Raw genomic sequence first — 18072 nt, 5'->3', positions numbered from 1 at the left:
TGTCCCAGTTGTCACTACAACGTCTGGGGTAGAAAGTCTATTCTGGAATTCCACAGTCGTGAATTTTGTTGTTGTGTACATTAGCAACCAGTCTTTAATTACTGTTTTCTATAAAATCTTTTTAGGTAAGGAACATCCCTTTATTAAAGAACGAAGTAGAAATAGCTTGGAATTAAATAAATTCAAAATTATTATTAATGAACTAGGTCTAGCCTAGTTAATAGACCGGCATAGCTAGGCTAGGATTTGAAGGAGGAAGGCGGTCCTCTCGGTACCTGCTGCTCACCGATTCCTTGCTCGTAGCCGGCCTTGCATACCAGTGCATAGACTTGAGGCCTAACTGAGCTACCTATACTATGCCTAGGGTTGTATTGGTACGGGGCATACCCCCTCTACATTCGCAATCCATTAAAAGATAATTTCCACATTTTTAAAGCCTAGCCTATATTAGGCCTAGGCCTATATATATAATAATAAATTTGAATTGATTGTTTTTTTATTTTAATATAATTTTTTTTTATAGAGAAAAAAACCCCCAAAAAAGTGGCACAATGGATAACATGTTCCTAGCTAATGAGGATGAAGATGATTTGTACGGAGGATTTAATGATTATGATCCGATGTACGATACTAATGTAAGCTATCTCTTGTTTATTGTCTATACTCAATAAATAGTGTGATTAATTCTTGTTACATTTAAAAATGTATGTTTAGTATTAATTCAGATTACATAATTGTAACTGTATATATAGTATAAGTTACTCTCCTATAGAGGGTGTTCAGAGAGAGACATTCATTGTGCAGAGTGGTATGAAAGGGTAGCATAAAAGTTTTGAAGAATTTTATAATTTTTGTTAAGTTACTCTGTAAATTTATCAAAGATGAAATATGAAAACATTCATAACTTAATTTGTAGGAGCTGCAGACAGATGAAGGTTTTCAGCAAGCTGTCAAGACAAGCCATGGAAGAAGACCCCCAGTGAGTTATCAACTAAAATAAAGTCATATATGGGACACCACATTTTTCATAGCCTATTATATTACAGAGTTTAATGAAAGATCAAAGAAAATATGTTTTGCTTCAATCAGTTTTTTTATACCAATTAGTTTTAAATATAATTTATATATAGGCCTCTAAACATGAACTTTTTTATAATTTCAGATGACTGGTGCCAGGAATCAGGTACATGTTTTATTATGTTCTTTTTTGGTCAAATGTTTTTTTTCTTTAGTTGTAATATTTATTTCTAATTTTCACTGAATATCTAGAAATGTAAAGTTTGAACAAAATTTTTATTTTTATTTGAATTCCTTGTATTTTTTAACGTGTCTTTCTATTCTAACTCATTCCTCTTTAATTTGTTTTTCTTTTTATTTTCTATTCCTATTAAAGGTTGTTGGATTTTCTCCTCTGGTAATACTTTAAGATTTATTAAATTATCTATTGTATGTATTTTAAATTCGTTTTAAGACTTTTGTTGATGTAACTCAGTTGTTTTGCTATTTTTAAAGAATCGATTAAAAACTGGAATGATGACATCATCAATGGGACGCCCAGTGACAGGAATGGCTGCTGTGAGTAAACATTTTATGATTTTAAAGAATTTTTCAAAAAATGATGCTTGTAGTTAATTAAAAATTATAGTAATAATTAAATGCCACTCTCTGTCTGAAAGACTTTCCCCAAACCAGATTTTTCTTGAGGTCCAAATTTCTTTGTTAACATTAAAAACACATTCAGTATACAGTACCAAACTTTTTGGCCAGTCCAAGGGTGTCTTGTATTGGGAGAGTTGACTGTATATTTTCCTCCGTCAGAATGACGAGAGATTATGAGGTCAACCGGATGTGTGTGTGTTCTTTCTATGTTTGTTAGTTAGTAGGATTACTCAAAAATGTATTGCCCAATTTTCATAAGATTTTAAAGTATGGTTTCATGGCAATATGAGAACACGTCATTCAATTTTCATATGCCTAGACGAAGGTTTGCACTCACTGAGTGCCCTTCTAGTAATTAATGAAATATTTAAGCATTTGTTTATGTTGTTATAGGACAACACAGCAACAGCACGACCCATGACAGCTGTACGTGGGGCTGGATATTCATCAAGAGGTAAGCTGCTCTTTTTTGTAACCTGGTGTTGACATTTCAATTAATATGCTGAAATGTTTAATTTCTTTAGCTCAATAAAGACTTAAAAACACAATACTATATTTTACAATTTTAATATTTTACTCAAAGGCTCCTTGCAAGGCACAGTCTTGAGGAGCCTCTGCAACAAATATGAGCTTAGCAACGGAAGGTGGAAATATATAACAACAAAAATCTAAATAGTAAATCTTTTGGTATTAACTATTTCTGGACACAATTAAATAACATGAATTTCACAATACTATTTATTTCTAATTGTGTAGGTCAATCGTTTGACCCTCTTAACCAAGCTGCAAATCGAGGACCAGCACCCCCTCTAGAGGCAAAGGCTGAAGATACACCAGAGGAAAAAATCAAGCAATTAGAACACCAGGTCAATGACCTTATAGAAGCTAGTTGTTTCGCTCATAGTCGAGGTGAACTTGGTTTGGTAAGGATTTACTAATCGTTTTCTTTCTATATAGATTTAATTTAATTGATATATTTTTATATTGTATAAAGGAATTACTAACTCATTGAATCATAGTGGTCTAGGTTTCTTTTGTTTTTCCTGACCTGTTTTTATTGGTTTTTTTTGGTCAAACAAAATAAATGAAATGAAAGATGGTTTTTGTTTGAGTTTTAATTTGTATTTTTTTTGCCAACTTTGTAGGCTTTGGAGAAAGCCAAAGAGGCAGGACGTAAAGAGCGAATACTAGTAAGGCAACGTGATCAGAACCAAACCAGCGATCAGATTAATTTAGATCTTACTTATTCTGTAAGTACAACCGTTTTATTTAGATTTCATTTCAAGTTTTGTTTTTGTATTTCACAGCAAAGTAACTCTGAACCAAGAGACATCCTTAATCTCTGTCTACACTATCAAACTAGTTTGACAAAAAAAATGTGCCCAAATATGGTAGTGATATGCCCAAATATGGTAGTGATATGCCCAAATATGGTAGTGATATGCCCAAATATGTTAATGATATGACACATTTAATAAGAGTTCTACTGTATTTATTTATTTTTTCTATTTTTTATGATTCTTGAAAGTTCATTTGTTTAATTTTCTCAGATTCTGTTCAACTTAGCCAATCAGTATGAAGCAAATGAGATGTTCACTGAAGCGTTAAACACATATCAGGTGATCGTCAAGAACAAGATGTTTTCAAATGCAGGTACGGACACTTTGATCAAGCAATTTGGGAAAGCTTTTGGTTTCTTAATGTGTTTCTTAACAGTTTCAAGTAACCATCTTCATAGAGACATCTGGTAGCCATGGAAATAAAGTTGGCTGTTTTGAAATTATTATGTGTTTCGATGACAAAAGTAGACTTTACTGAAAATAATGGTAACTTTCAGATGTGAAAAGTGTGTATAATATTATTTGTATCATATAAATTAACTTTTCTAGTGTTTTTGTTATTTTCTAGGTCGGCTAAAACTAAATATGGGTAATATCTACTACAAGCAACGCAATTTTTCCAAAGCTATCAAGTACTATCGTATGGCCCTTGATCAGATTCCAAAAACACACAATGAAATGAGGCAAGTGTATTACATTTTATCATTAATTTAGAATACAAGAATTATTAAAATCTCACTTCTCTACTCACTCCCTAATCTCACTCACTATTTATTTATTTATTCTTTATACTGGGTAGCCTCTTCAGTCTAAGACTGTTCTCCCAGAGGGCCCAGTGTATATATATGATTAGTTTGTGACAGTGGCTGTGTGTGAACTAGTACACCAGAGTAACCTCTACTCATCTCGAAAGATGTACTAGGTTCTTTAAAGTGCACATCAGCTAGACCCACAGTTTATAGTCCTACTCCGAGAAGACCCGTTCTACCACCAGAACCATGGAGCGAGTAAGCCTTGAAGTCTTGCCAATGTTATGGCTACATATTACGGTTCCACTGTCTTAACCGCTTGGCTACTTGCTATTACCTTTTGAATTAATTGCTTGAAATGTTATTAATTGCAGAATACGTATAATGCAGAACATTGGGACTGTGTTCATTAAGATGGGTCAATACAGTGATGCAATAACATCTCTTGAACACATTATGTCTGAACGACCTGACCCCAAGACGGCCTTTAACCTCATTCTTTGTTACTTTGCTACCGGTGATCGAGACAAGATGAAGAGAACATTTCAACGTCTCTTACAAGTTGACCTTAAGATTGATGATGAAGACAAATATCTTCCACATCCTGTACGTAGAAGAAGAGAAATGTTACACTTATTTAAAATTCTATGATTTTAAACAACTTGTAACAAAATGTACCTGGAAGTACTTTTAATATGTTTTTCCAAGCCATCTGTAACTTTTCGACACAATGTACTTCTCCAGCAACATGCCTGTCTGAGTATATCTACAGTATATATAGTTATTGAACAACAACAGTACAGTGTAAAATAATCTATTTTTTTATTATTTTTCTAGGATGACAAACATGCAAATCTGATTCTAGAAGTCATCAAGAATGACACTTTACGAGAGAAAGAAAAACAAAAGTAAATATTATATATATTATTTCACATTTTAAGTGGAGGGGTATTTAAATAAATAAAAAAAGTATATTATAAAAGAAACTATTATTCTTTAAGGTTTTGTAGCTGCTTATCTAACTTGTTTTTTTTTTCTTTCAATTTCAGGAAAGCAGAATTGGAACGCTGCGTGATGGCAGCTGCTAAACTAATTGCTCCTTCTATTGAGGCAACATTTTCTGCAGGCTATGACTGGTATTACATTCTTTCTTATTTAACATAGAAACTTTATTTCATTGTGGTCAATTTCTATAAATTAATTCCTCTATATATCATAGTTCATGTACTCAACATTTCTTTAATCTTTCCATCATTTTGTTTACAGGTGTGTTGACTGTGTGAAGCAGTCACCTTTCACAGAAATGTCAAATGATTTAGAGATTAACAAAGCAATAATGTACTTGAAACAGAAAGAGTTCCAAATGGCAGTCGACGTACTGAAGTCGTTTGAGAAGAAAGACACGAAGTGTGCGGCAGTCGCGGCCAATAATCTGTCGTTTCTCTACTTTCTTCAAGGTGATCATAGACAGGCAGACAAGTATGCTGAGTTGGCAATGGTGTCAGACCGCTATAACCCAAGTGGTATGTCTTTGCTCAGAAAAAGTTTATTTTATTGTAGGAATTATTAGATTACAAATAATTTGCAGTGGGCCACAAAAAAAAAGCTAATAAATTTCTAATTATAGTGTTATAAATGTTGGTTATTAGTTTTTTTACAAATTAACTATTCTGAACCATAACTAATAAGACTAAACTAAAGAACTAAACAAAAGATTTACTATTTAGATTTTGTTATATATTTTCACCTTCTGTTGCTTAGCTCATATTTGTTATTTGTTGCAGAGGCTCCTCAAGACTGTGCCTTGTGAGGAGCCTCTGAGTGAAATATAAAAAAAAAATCAAAAGAACTGGCAGACAAACTAAAAGTCTTAATTTATCGTATATTTCAGCTCTGGTAAACAAAGGAAACTGTATATACAAGGATGGCAAATTTGAGAAGGCGATGGAGTATTACCGTGAGGCCTTGCGTACGGAGTCCTCTTGTACAGAGGCGTTGTATAACTTAGGTGAGCTTAAATACCATGAGTTGAATTAAATAGATACAAATAAAAACATGGAAGACATGTAACCATTTCATCTGGTAAATACATCAAAATGTGGGAGTTTAACTATCAAACTTTATGTTACAACAAAATGTGATGTGCCCATATATGGACATGGTGATATCATATCACTACCATATTTGAGCACATCACACATTTTTTGTCAAACTAGTTTGTAGACAGAGCTTAATATTCAAGATGGAGATAATTCAAATATTTAAATTTTGTAAAATGTTATTTTCAGGTCTTGTAAACAAACGTTTAGGTCAGAATGAATCAGCGTTGGATTGTTTCCATAAATTACACGCAATCCTGAGAAACAGCGCTGAGGTCATCTACCAAATAGCTACTCTGTATCCTTCTGTTGTTATCCATTGTAACTATGTTACATGATGAACAGTTCACTCTCACCTAGGCTAGCCTAAATGTCTGGTTTTGGGAGAGTTTCCAGTTTTCAGAGAGTCCAGTATTAGGCCAATGGGAGATTTCACTTTATTACTTTTGTTTAAATATATAACACAGTGTTAAAGGCACCTTTGATTTTTATTACTGTACATGTACATTTTTAGTATTTACACTACAACACTAAATTTTAAATACAAATGTCCACTTAATTTAAAATTACAGCCTGTTTTACATTTGATTACCTTTGAATCTATGATATTTGACTGCATTTGACCTTTGACACTATACACATAGATATGACCTTTTAGACGATGTTCCTCAGGCTACAGAATGGTACATGCAATTGATAGGAATTGTACCATCAGACCCGGCTATTCTAGCAAAACTCGGTGAGCTATATGACAATGAGGGCGACAAATCACAAGCATACCAATATCATTACGAGGTAAATGTAATGGTTATCATAAAACGACCTAAAAGTCACTTTGTGTTTACAAATAGCACTCATTTAATGGCTAAGATGAATCATTACACTAGAGTAAACCCCTACTCTTTAAAGTGCACATGAACCAGATGGGTACACTAGAATGTAACTTCAGTTTTAAGTCCTTTTTTTTAAAACCATATTTAATGAGGGTGATCCATCCAGTAATTGCTGGTCATTAGGGACCCTCAAAGGTTCACAAGACAAACATATACACAAGATGCTCTACATAAACAGTCTTATTACAAGTCTTTGGGAGTGGAGTTGTAATTTTGTCCTTAGAAAAAATCCTGACCTGTGACGGGACTTGAACCCAGGACCCTTGGTACCAGAAGAACTATGGTTGAGAAACGCCTTGAATGTGTACCGATATGGCTATGGGTTTGGACATTCAACCATCAACCAACCATTACCAAAATGATAATTTTTCTTTTGTAGTCGTACCGATATTTCCCATCAAACATTTCAATAATTGAGTGGCTAGGTGCATACTTCATAGACTCTCAGTTTGTGGAGAAGGCAATCCAGTTCTTTGAAAGGGCAGCTGTAATACAACCAAACCAAGTAAAATGGCGTCTGATGATAGCTAGCTGTCATCGCAGAAGTGGTGAATATCTCTTGTTTTAAGCTCTGTCTACACTATCAAACTTTATGTGACAAAACAATGTGCTCATATATAGACATGATGATGTTTTCACTACCATATTTAAGCATATCACAACCATATTTGGGCACATCACACTTTTTTTGTCAAACAAGTTTGATAGTGTAGATAGAGCTTTAGTATACAGTATTGTATTCATTGTGGAACAATTGATTAGTCAGTTTGATCATAGATGGATCATAGATTCTTACTGTTACAGTCAACTCTCCCAATACCGGACTCTCTAAAACCAGAAACTCTCCCAATACCAGACTTTTTTTGAGGACCAAAAGGTCCCAAATTTATATTTACCATTAAAAACACATTCCGAATACCAGACTTTCCGGAAAACCAGACTTATTTGGCCGGCCCAAAGGTGTCCGGTATTGGGAGAGTTGACTGTAATACATTTTGATATGGAATGTTTTCATTTTAAAGGAAGCAGTAGCTACAAAGTTTTCTATATGTTTTTGCCCTCTTTTTGTATAATTAATCCTAAATACTAAACAATAATAAATAACGTAACAAAATAAATTTTTTTTCAGGGAATTACCAACAAGCGTTGGAAACGTACAAATCTATACATAAGAAGTTCCCAGATAATACTGAATGTGAGTTGTCCTATATTTTAAACATTCTACACACATTCTACACACATGCTTAGCACATGCTTAGACCATGCTTAGCACATGCTTCTGTAGACATCCTACAGATGGACACTTGTGTGCTAAATGAAGAAACAAATAAAAAATAATACACAGAATTGTATAGAAAAATCTAGTCATAATGTTGTGGATACTTTGCACTAAGTACTGTACTAATTATATTCAATCAATCATCGACATTTTTATTCAATAATCAAAATAAAAACATACAAATACAATAAAAATGATAATGGAATGGGATACAAAATAAGCACAAGTGTTTTAAACATGTAACCCTATATATATATTTACTTACAATTTTTGTTTTTAAACTTTTAGGTTTAAAATTCTTAGTTCGAATAACTACTGATCTTGGTTTAAAAGAGGCGCAGGATTACGCCACCAAACTTAAAAAGGCTGAGAAAGCAAAGGAGTTGAGAGAACAGGTGAGCCAGTTGGTCTTATTTAATTTCTAAAAAAAGATTGAAATTCTAAATATATAAATTCTGATATTTGTCTTTTTAAATAACACTACTATTCAATCAATACTAATCAATAAACAAAGGTATTCTTTTTTTTTACCATGATTTACTCCGGTTTTTATCTTGTATTTGTTGTCGCCTCCAAAAACTATCCGCATACATCCCCTGCTCCTCTCCCACAGTGTATTTATGTACAATCCAAAAACATTAATTATTGTTTTTAATTTAATTTTAAATCCTTTGTTTCCCTGCATGCCCTTAATTGTTTTATTTTTCCTACTTGAAAAGCTCCATCCAGAGGATATTGAAAGAGAGGTGATGATATCAAACAATTGATAATTAAACATACATGTAACGTGTATGGCATTTGTTATACAGTAGTATCAAACAATTGATAGCTAAACATACATGTAACGTGTATGGCATTTCTTATAGTATCAAAAATAAACATACTATGTATGGCATTGTTATGTAGTTTAGTATTACTGTAGACTTGCTTCGACATCCTAACTGTATTTTAGAAACAAAAACATTTTAGAATAAAAAAATGTAATTTATCAACTTTACAGCAATCTTCTTCAACATTCTATTGTTTGATATTAATAATTGTCATCTCACAAAAATGAATTTTTCATCTCACAAAAATGAATTTTTCATCTCACAAAAATGAATTTTTTATATAAATATTGATTATTCGTAGATATGTTACAAATGCATGAAGAATAAGTTAGAACTGCTTTTGAGATAGTAATAGTTGTTATTTGGACGCACCTTCACAAGTTGAAGTGTGCCCTGACTGATACATAAGTGCAGTGCTAATAAATTATTATTGTTGACTTTTAGTAGCTTTTTGTAAGCTTTTAAATAACTGTATTGCATGGTGTGAATTGTAAACAAAAGCATGTGTAGTTAAATTGTGCAAGTTATCAATAGGCTTTATGTTGATAAAAAGTTTAAAAAAATGAATTACCAAGAAAATCATGGCTTACACTACACTATAGTGAAAACAAAGACAATTTTGTTTGTATTTATGTGAGAAATTACCTTTTTATTAACTTGTTTATATTTGTTAACAGCGAGCTAGTAGTGGGCGTGCTGGAAGTGGGCGTGCAGGTAGTGGCCGGGCTGGGAGTGGCCGGGCAGGCAGTGGTAGGAGTAGAGGCGGCAGTGCAGGTAGGTTGAACATCGTATTGAGAGATAAATGCACTGTAGTTCATGTGGTCCTGGAATTCATTTTAATTATCATTAACAAAAATTAGCACATTCATAATTTCATGGCTTAATAGGTTGCCACACCCCTTCCCTAGGTTTCCATGCCTCTTCCTAAGCTCTCAAATTACCTATAAGAACAGAATTAACAAATGATATTTTCCCTAAAGCTTGATCTGGGATTCATACCAAAGATTTTTAGACGTTGCCAAGTAAATAGTGCCACATAGTATATAGTGACCATTTTGATGTTTACTAACAAACCCTGTCCTTGCACCAGTTGTGTCCTTAATAGATAAATACCACAGTTTTGGTTATTGGTAGATTATTTTTTCGATCATAATTATGCAAAATTGATCATGTGACATTTCATGTAGTTTTTAACCATGTGATGTTTACAATTTGTCATGTAATATTTTTAAGTTATCATGGGATGCTATATATTTAAACATATGATGTTTACAATTTATCATGTGATATTTGTAAGTTATCATGTGATGCTTTATAGTTAATCATGTGAGGTTTACAATTTATTATGTGATATTTGTAAGTTATCATGTGATGCTTTATATTAACCATGTGATGTTTACAATTTATCATGTGATATTTGTAAGTTATCATGTGATGCTTTATATTTAACATGTGATGCACATACTGATATCATGCACTTGACCATTTCATCTCATGTTCACCATACTAACCACAGAATCTGATGGAGGGGGAAGTGCTAGAAGTGAAGACTTAGATGGTGGTAAGTTAGCACTATTAATACATTAACAAAACTCACCAGTTGGCTATGCACAGGAGGTTGGTCGTAACTACGTTCTTCTACAGTCACAAAGTTCTTGCAAACTATGCCTCCTAGTTCTTACTTGTCTTGAAAGTTTTGTTTTTCCCGACTTGTTGAGTAATTGTGTGTTATACCCAATAAATGTTTAATTATTAGCGTTCATGTGAAAATGAAATTAATGAAATTTCACTATTATAATGAACAAAAAAAACCCAGATGTAAGCTGCTTGACTCACTTAGTCATCTTTGTTAATAGATGTTAAATCATCATCAATTATACTTCAGATTCTGGTCGCGGTGGAAGTGCTGGAAGTAGCCGTCAGAATAGTGCAAGGCGTACAAAAGGCGGCAGTGGCATGAGGAGCTTACCAAGTGCCGATGGACCGTATGAATCAGAGGAAAGAACCGTTGGTATGTTATGTTTTACTCCCCTAACCCCTCCCAGTGCGTAGTAAATGCTTATAGTATTAAAGCTATTGTTTCCTATTTGTTAATATTAAATTTGTATAACACATAATACAAATAGTCTCTGCGTTTCAACTATGTTTTTTTTTTTTTTATACAGATGCCTCATACGTCGACCCTCTTGGACCGTCAATGGAGAGACCAAAAACAGCTGCTCGAAAACGCGATACGGCAGAAGACGGATTTGCAGAAATAGAGCTTGGCGATGATTTATTGCCCGAGTAAATGGACATGTACTGGTCCTAGTTCTTTTTAGCCCTATAAACGGATACTATATTGACATATTCTGGCCAGATCAAAATGACAATATTTATCTTTTTTTTTTAAATTACTGATTTTCAGTTAAAATTTAATGTTTTTTATAAAGATTTATACATTGCAGAATGTACTATGTACCCAATATAATGTTGTAATGGGTATATATTATTTAAATAATCTTATAATGCTAAGGGTATGAATTTAATGTACATTATAATTAAATGGTGTACTTAACCCACTGTAGACATTGTTGTAAATAAACACCACCTTGATGCTGTTTGAAGTTTTATTTATTATTTCCCTGCAATTGTAGAGGTATGGTAAAATGTTGTTAACAATATTAAAGATGGAATGTTGTATCATATTATATGTAAACAACTGTAATTTTAATAAAAAATATTGAAAGTAAAAAATAATATAATGTTAAGTACAAATCTTTATTCTTTTGTTTCAATTTTCATTTTTAAAACAAAATGCTTTATTGTCAAGGAGATTGCTTTTATTGTACTAATTTTCCGGTTCCGGTGATGACTTAATTTAAGCTACCGCAAAGCAGGACACCACTACGGCCAGTACGCTGCATTATGAGTTGAAATCAACAAGGGAATCTCATTTATTAACATTTATACATAATTGCTGAAATTAAGTGCAGTAAAAACTTCAATTAAAACAGATTAAAAAGATTCATAAAATAACTTAAGTTTTGAGACATGTTCTTTTCCTGAGCGGGCAGGTCAAGGTTGTGTTTCACATTTTTAATAAAACAAATCTGCCTTAGAGCTCTTGATTGTGTTGTGCAGAATGAAGAAATGACAGTTAAAGAAACATAATACAGTTAGGACACCTACAGTACGTCCGCTGTGATTGGCTACATAGTAGGACACCTACAGTACGTCCGCTGTGATTGGCTACATAGTAGGGCACCTACGTCTGCCGTGATTGGCTACATACTGTAGTAGTCACTTTAGAATTCATCAATTTTAAAACACACACAGATTGAATTGTAAGCAGCTCCAAGTTTGCAGTCCACCGATTCAATTGCATACATGGCTCCATTATCGTTGATAATCAAGAAGTCCACAGTCAACTAACCTTTGAACTTTTGGCTTGAGATCTGCACTTGCTCTTTGTAATAATCTGAAACAACAGAAATAACATTTTTGGTACATTGTGTTTCATTAGTTTGTAAATTAAACTTATTCTAGAAATAATTAACAGTACTAACGGATTTGCATGTTTGCATGTTTGGTAACTCATTTTGCTAGTACTGTAATAAATTTCCTGCTTAATTCTTTCATAATCGTTTATTGGAAAGTTTGAAAAAAATGTTACCCTTGAACTTTGTGCGGTTCTTTGCGTAACATCTCAAAAAGTCTTTGGATTCTAGTATCTGCTAAAACTTCTCGAATTTCTGGATCTTCAAGAATCTTTTGCATTCGTATCTCATCCTCTTGTGTACTTTGATTAAGTTTGTTACTACTGCTGCATTGTGGGGCAATATCTGCTGAACCCTCGTGCACTCTTATACCAGAATTCCCACAATTCATTGCATCATAATTAGTCGGATTTGTCTGTGAATCTCCAAGTTTTGTAAAATGGTCACCTAGACAACAAAAAACAAATGAAATGGTCACCTAGACAACAAAAAACAAATAAAATGGTCACCTAGACAACAAAAAACAAGTAAAATGGTCACCTAGACAACAAAAAACAAGTAAAATGGTCACCTAGACAACAAAAAACAAATAAAATGGTCACCTAGACAACAAAAAACAAGTAAAATGGTCACCTAGACAACAAAAAACAAATAAAATGGTCACCTAGACAACAAAAAACAAGTAAAATGGTCACCTACTCAACAAAAAACAAGTAAAATGGTCACCTAAACAACAAAAAACAAATAAAATGGTCACTAAGACAACAAAAAACAAGTAAAATGGTCACATAGTCAACAAAAAACAAGTAAAATGGTCACCTAAACAACAAAAAACAAGTAAAATGGTCACCTAGACAACAAAAAACAAATGAAATGGTCACCTAGACAACAAAAAACAAATGAAATGGTCACCTAGACAACAAAAAACAGATGAAATGGTCACCTAGACAACAAAAAACAAATGAAATGGTCACCTAGACAACAAAAAACAAATGAAATGGTCACCTAGACAACAAAAAAACAGATAAAATGGTCACATAGACAACAAAAAACAAGTAAAATGGTCACCTAAACAACCAACAAAAAACAAGTAAAATGGTCACCTAAACAACAAAAAACAAATAAAATGGTCACTAAGACAACAAAAAACAAGTAAAATGGTCACCTAGTCAACAAAAAACAAGTAAAATGGTCACCTAAACAACAAAAAACAAATAAAATGGTCACCTAGACAACAAAAAACAAATGAAATGGTCACCTAGACAACAAAAAACAAATGAAATGGTCACCTAGACAACAAAAAAACAAATGAAATGGTCACCTAGACAACAAAAAACAAATGAAATGGTCACCTAGACAACAAAAAACAAATAAAATGGTCACCTAGACAACAAAAAACAAATAAAATGGTCACCTAGACAACAAAAAACAAATGAAATGGTCACCTAGACAAATTGATTTTTAAATACATTAAGTTTTTTGTAATGTAATGAAGTTTGCCACTGATACAAAAGTTCCAATTAATTAATTATTATTATTAAAAATAAATTATTCACCTAAAACTGAGAAAAATTCTTTAAAAAACTGTTGCAGTTCGGGATCATGTTGGAAGTCACTCATAGCTTTTTGCGGGCTATCCTGAAACCTCGCCACGGCCATTGCAAATTTTGGTTTTTGAATCTGTTCAGCAAGTTTCGGATGCTTCTCAATGGTTGCCAGTAAATCGCCCGTAATCCAACTTTTATTTTCAAGCCAAGATGGGATTGTTTCTTTCATGGCTTCCTGCACCTCTGCAATCTCATGCTGGTTTGTCGTCTCTTTCTTTGGTTTAAGTACTGTAATATTGTCATTTGAAGTTTTCACTTCTGAATCAGGAATTGTTTTCGGGTTTTCACTTTGTACTTTTGATTTTGTTTGCGGTTTTGATTTGCCGGAATTGAATAAAAATCCCTTTCTCATTCCTCCAAATGATGTACTATCTGAACTTGATGATTTGATTACAACTGACTTTCCAACTTGCACCTATAAAATATAAAATAATAAATGTATTCATTTTATTTTAAATATCATACAAATGAATACAGATTATAAGTAAAAACAGATAATAAGATGGAAGAAATCCAAATAAGCTTTAGCTCCAGTAAGAAAGTTAGTAGGGAAAGTACACATGAATTAGTCAATGTCATCAACATACTGCAGCATTCTTTGTTGGCTTAGGTTGACCTTTCGCTTGACCTTTGTGCTCCGGTGGCGGCGCTGTACTCTTTACGACTGGGTTTGTTGATTTGCTTGATTCCCGAACCTTCAATTTTACTTTATTCAATTTTTCAAGAACTTCTGTCATATCCTCCAAAGGAGGAGGACCATCTGAAATTAAACATTTTTAAATAAAAATATTAATTAAAGTAAAATGTCTTTAAAAGTCTAAAACTTTTAATTACTTTTATTTCTAGGCCTAGGCCTAGTACTAGTAGTAGAAGTAGGCTAGGCCAATTCTTTTCACTTTTTCATTCAAAACATGTTTTCAACGACTTGTGGAGCAGTACAGTAGGGCATGCACTACTAGTAGAGAGAGTACAGTACTAAAGGCCCAGAGGAAGGTAGGGGTGCCTAGGCCCTAGCTAAAAAAATCTAGCCTAGCCAGGCCTATAGTATAATACTAGGCTATAGGCTAGTAGTAGTAGTAGAAGTAGGCTAGGCTAGTTTAAGTTTAGGCCTACCCTACTAGCTAGGCTAGCCTAGCAATTATAAAGCATAAAGCTAATACAAAATTGATTTAATCCTTTAAAGTTATATTTCATCATATTTTATACGATATACAAATGAGTTAATGTAAAATATAAACAAATTGTATCTAAATTACAACACAATAATTCGTGTTTACAGTAACCATACCGTCTATTTCCGCCATCGCGAATTTCAACTTTTTATCTTCTTTTCTCTCTTTCTCATAAAAAAAGCGCCCTCTTGAATAATTGGCAAAAGATATATCAAGACGACGTGTGTGTGTGAGCAGCAACAGCACACTCCCGAAAAAATTTTAAAAAAATAAAAAATGATCAAATAATTCAATTCGGTTAGTTAATTAATTTTATTTTAAAATGTTTTAGTGCAAGTGCAAAATGTATTGTAAATAAATAAATAAAATAAATAGAAATTAAGTAATAAATTGTACACAGATAATATAAAACAAACTTTGGCCCTAATAGCTGCCCATAGAAATGAAAATCACGAGATGGCGACATTTGTTTGTTTTTTTATAATGTGCCCTCTGTTGCCAATATTTTCAAATTCATCAATGTTGTAAACAATCTCAATAAACAATTGTAAAAAGTCATTTATTAATTAAAAAGAACAAAAAAATACACACATATACACAAATATCAGTATAAGTAAAAACAATACGAGTAACTGACGGTCTACCACACTGTAGATAAAATACTTATCCACTGTAAAATGGAATCGCCGGGTAATTTGACAAGGTACCGGTGGTGGACACAAACTCCCTCTAGTAGACATACCGCATGGCGGACAGTCTGCAGCAACATGACTCTTAAAAAAATAGTTGTTTCATTACACGTGAAGGTTTCGCATAGAAAAGGTGTCTTGAAAAACGTGAAATAACACAATGACTATCAAAGCTGTTTGTATTCTTGTAGGCGAAAAAGTGAAAGGAGTCATCAATTTCACACAAGAAGTACATTTGCTTACCTTGTATATTTCTAATTTGCAAAATTGTTTAAAATGTCTAGGCCTTTACGCCCTACTCTCTACTACTACTAGCCTAGGCTTAATAGGCATGTTGTTGTGGGAGGTTACGCCAGGAAAAACTGCAGAGTCATTGAAGCGTGTCAGTTTAGGGGGTGTGTCGATGGGCGCACAGTGGTTTTATCTCCTTTTATGAATTAGGATAGGATAGGAATAGAAATTGTCAAGCTATATAAAAATGTATGAGTTTTCCATTTGAAAAACTGATTTTTTAAGTTAATATGAGTTTTAAAATTTAAATTAGTATCTATATAAGCCTATTTATTTATTAAGCTGAAGGAAGGTAAATTATTAAATGTTTATACAGTATATGGCAGAATGGTTCTTTATGAATGTGTATTTTTCTTAGGCTGCTGATGGACCAGTTAAAGTGACAGGTGAGGTGACTGGATTGGCTGCTGGTAACCATGGCTTCCATATCCATGAATTTGGTGACTACACAAGTGGTAAGTGTGAACCAAACTTTGAGTAAGTCTGACTCAAAGTTTGAACCAGACTTGATTGACTCGTCTGACTTAAAGTTTGAACCAGACTAGATTGACTCAAAGTTTGAACCAGACTGACTCAAACTTTGAGTCGGTCTTGTTCAAACTTTGAACCAGACTGACTCAAACTTTGAACCAGACCGACTCAAACTTTGAACCAGACTTACTCAAACTTCGAACCAGACTTACTCAAACTTGAAAAAGACTGACTCAAACTTTGAACCAGACGGACTCAAACTTTGCACCAGACGGACTCAAACTTTGCACCAGACTGGCTCATAATTTGAGTCAGACTGATTCAAACTTTCAACAAGACTGACTTAAAGTTTGAACCAGACTGACTTAAACTTTGATGATGTATATCAGAATTAAAGAAATAATTTTCATTGTAGGATGTTCGAGTGCTGGATCTCACTTCAATCCATTCAAAAAGACCCATGGAGCCCCTGAAGATGAAGTTAGGTATGTCAACTGAAATCTAAAAAAAATATGATAGTCAGAGCTAAGGTTGTAATTGTACATTTAAATGTAAAACAAAAATAATTTTTTTTTCCCCTTTCAGACATGTTGGTGATCTTGGCAATTGTGTTGCTGATGATAGTGGCATTGCAAAGATTGACTTGACCGATAAGCTGCTGAATCTGACCGGGGTCAACTCAATCATTGGTCGTTCTGTTGTGGTAAGCATTCACTGTCGTACATTCTATCATTATAATTGTAATAGTAATATTACTAGGTCTTCAGCAGGTGTAGCTGATGCTGGCAACGTGACCTATTCTGACAGAAAAATGTACCAGCATGGTAATAGCATTAGTCCCAGCACATGTTCAGTGAGCAAAGGGCTTTAAGCTCTATCCACAGTATCAAACTATATGTGATGTGCCCATATATGGACATGATGATGTCATATCACTACTATATTTGGGCACATCACACTTTTTTTAGTTTAGTTTGATAGTGTAGACAAAGCTTTATTGAAATATTGACATTTATAATGCCATTTACTCTTTTATCGTACAGGTGCATGCAGATGTCGATGACCTCGGTAAAGGAGGTCACGAGCAGAGCCTGACCACAGGTAATGCAGGTGGACGTCTTGCTTGTGGTGTCATCGGTATCACCAAAGTTTAAGTCTGCTTCATATCAAATATAAATGTTTACTATAATGTGTGTATATCGTGGTTCTAATTGAAATAGTTTGTGACCTTTAAATCTGAAATAAATAAATAATCAAACTTTGTTTTGAAAATAGTTGCCAATACGATTCTTATGTAAATTTGTTGCGCGACTTGCCCACTTTTTTGTGTTAAGGTTAGGATCATTTATACTGGAGAGCCATTTCTGTATTTACAATTTGTCCAGTATAAAGTCTGATACAGTGTCGAATTGCATCACATGCATGGCCTCCAACATAAGAACAGTGAAACATGTGATGCTGTATTCAATCTAACCGAATGCACCAGACAGTGTCTTGATGACATGGTGAGCTTT

At 33.4% G+C, this 18072-nt stretch overlaps 3 protein-coding genes across 5 annotated transcripts; 2 read left to right on the top strand and 1 right to left on the bottom strand.

Annotated features, from left to right (window-relative positions):
- Positions 1-13: 13 nt before the first annotated feature.
- Positions 14-11524, top strand: LOC140055180 (intraflagellar transport protein 88 homolog). 3 transcript variants are annotated; one of them, XM_072100421.1, is made up of 25 exons: positions 14-125; positions 524-635; positions 917-979; positions 1163-1183; positions 1513-1575; positions 2053-2113; positions 2416-2582; positions 2805-2909; positions 3210-3312; positions 3568-3682; positions 4123-4354; positions 4586-4656; positions 4798-4884; positions 5015-5271; positions 5640-5756; positions 6037-6145; positions 6492-6642; positions 7120-7288; positions 7870-7935; positions 8308-8414; positions 8739-8765; positions 9527-9623; positions 10366-10410; positions 10735-10860; positions 11015-11522. In XM_072100421.1, exons 2-25 carry the CDS (start codon positions 552-554, stop codon positions 11137-11139), a joined length of 2568 nt encoding a protein of 855 aa, XP_071956522.1. In that variant the 5' UTR covers positions 14-125; positions 524-551; the 3' UTR covers positions 11140-11522. The 3 variants fall into 3 exon arrangements, with proteins under 3 accessions (XP_071956522.1, XP_071956524.1, XP_071956523.1); XM_072100423.1 differs by lacking the exon at positions 10366-10410 and having other exon boundaries at positions 11015-11524; XM_072100422.1 differs by lacking the exon at positions 8739-8765 and having other exon boundaries at positions 11015-11518.
- Positions 11525-11647: 123 nt separating this feature from the next.
- LOC140055183 (uncharacterized) lies at positions 11648-15265 on the bottom strand. The gene is made up of 5 exons (XM_072100428.1): positions 15224-15265; positions 14523-14695; positions 13885-14350; positions 12505-12775; positions 11648-12309 (listed from the first exon to the last, which is right to left on the bottom strand). Exons 1-5 carry the CDS (start codon positions 15237-15239, stop codon positions 12228-12230), a joined length of 1008 nt encoding a protein of 335 aa, XP_071956529.1. The 5' UTR covers positions 15240-15265; the 3' UTR covers positions 11648-12227.
- A 579-nt stretch (positions 15266-15844) lies between these two features.
- On the top strand, positions 15845-17840 carry LOC140054151 (superoxide dismutase [Cu-Zn]-like). The gene is made up of 5 exons (XM_072099036.1): positions 15845-16025; positions 16446-16542; positions 16974-17043; positions 17144-17261; positions 17602-17840. Exons 1-5 carry the CDS (start codon positions 15957-15959, stop codon positions 17710-17712), a joined length of 465 nt encoding a protein of 154 aa, XP_071955137.1. The 5' UTR covers positions 15845-15956; the 3' UTR covers positions 17713-17840.
- The last annotated feature ends 232 nt before the right edge of the window (positions 17841-18072 follow it).

The sequence above is a fragment of the Antedon mediterranea genome, chromosome 7 (assembly GCF_964355755.1).
Source record: "Antedon mediterranea chromosome 7, ecAntMedi1.1, whole genome shotgun sequence".
Lineage (NCBI taxonomy): Eukaryota > Metazoa > Echinodermata > Crinoidea > Comatulida > Antedonidae > Antedon > Antedon mediterranea.
Note: the sequence above shows the minus strand (reverse complement) of the source record. Positions and strands in the feature narration are given on the sequence as shown.

Excerpts from the sequence above, each read along its gene's own strand:
- LOC140055180 (XM_072100421.1), top strand. The coding sequence starts at position 552 with ATGGATAACATGTTCCTAGCTAATGAGGATGAAGATGATTTGTACGGA. Across the intron at positions 6,146-6,491 it reads ATCTACCAAATAGCTACTCT|ATATGACCTTTTAGACGATG; the intron begins GTATCCTTCTGT and ends CTATACACATAG. Across the intron at positions 8,766-9,526 it reads CAGAGGATATTGAAAGAGAG|CGAGCTAGTAGTGGGCGTGC; the intron begins GTGATGATATCA and ends ATTTGTTAACAG.
- LOC140055183 (XM_072100428.1), bottom strand. Across the intron at positions 14,351-14,522 it reads AGCCAACAAAGAATGCTGCA|GTGCAAGTTGGAAAGTCAGT; the intron begins GTATGTTGATGA and ends TATATTTTATAG. Across the intron at positions 12,776-13,884 it reads AGAATTTTTCTCAGTTTTAG|GTGACCATTTTACAAAACTT; the intron begins GTGAATAATTTA and ends TTTGTTGTCTAG.
- LOC140054151 (XM_072099036.1), top strand. The coding sequence starts at position 15,957 with ATGACTATCAAAGCTGTTTGTATTCTTGTAGGCGAAAAAGTGAAAGGA. Across the intron at positions 16,543-16,973 it reads ATTTGGTGACTACACAAGTG|GATGTTCGAGTGCTGGATCT; the intron begins GTAAGTGTGAAC and ends TTTTCATTGTAG. Across the intron at positions 17,044-17,143 it reads GCCCCTGAAGATGAAGTTAG|ACATGTTGGTGATCTTGGCA; the intron begins GTATGTCAACTG and ends TTCCCCTTTCAG.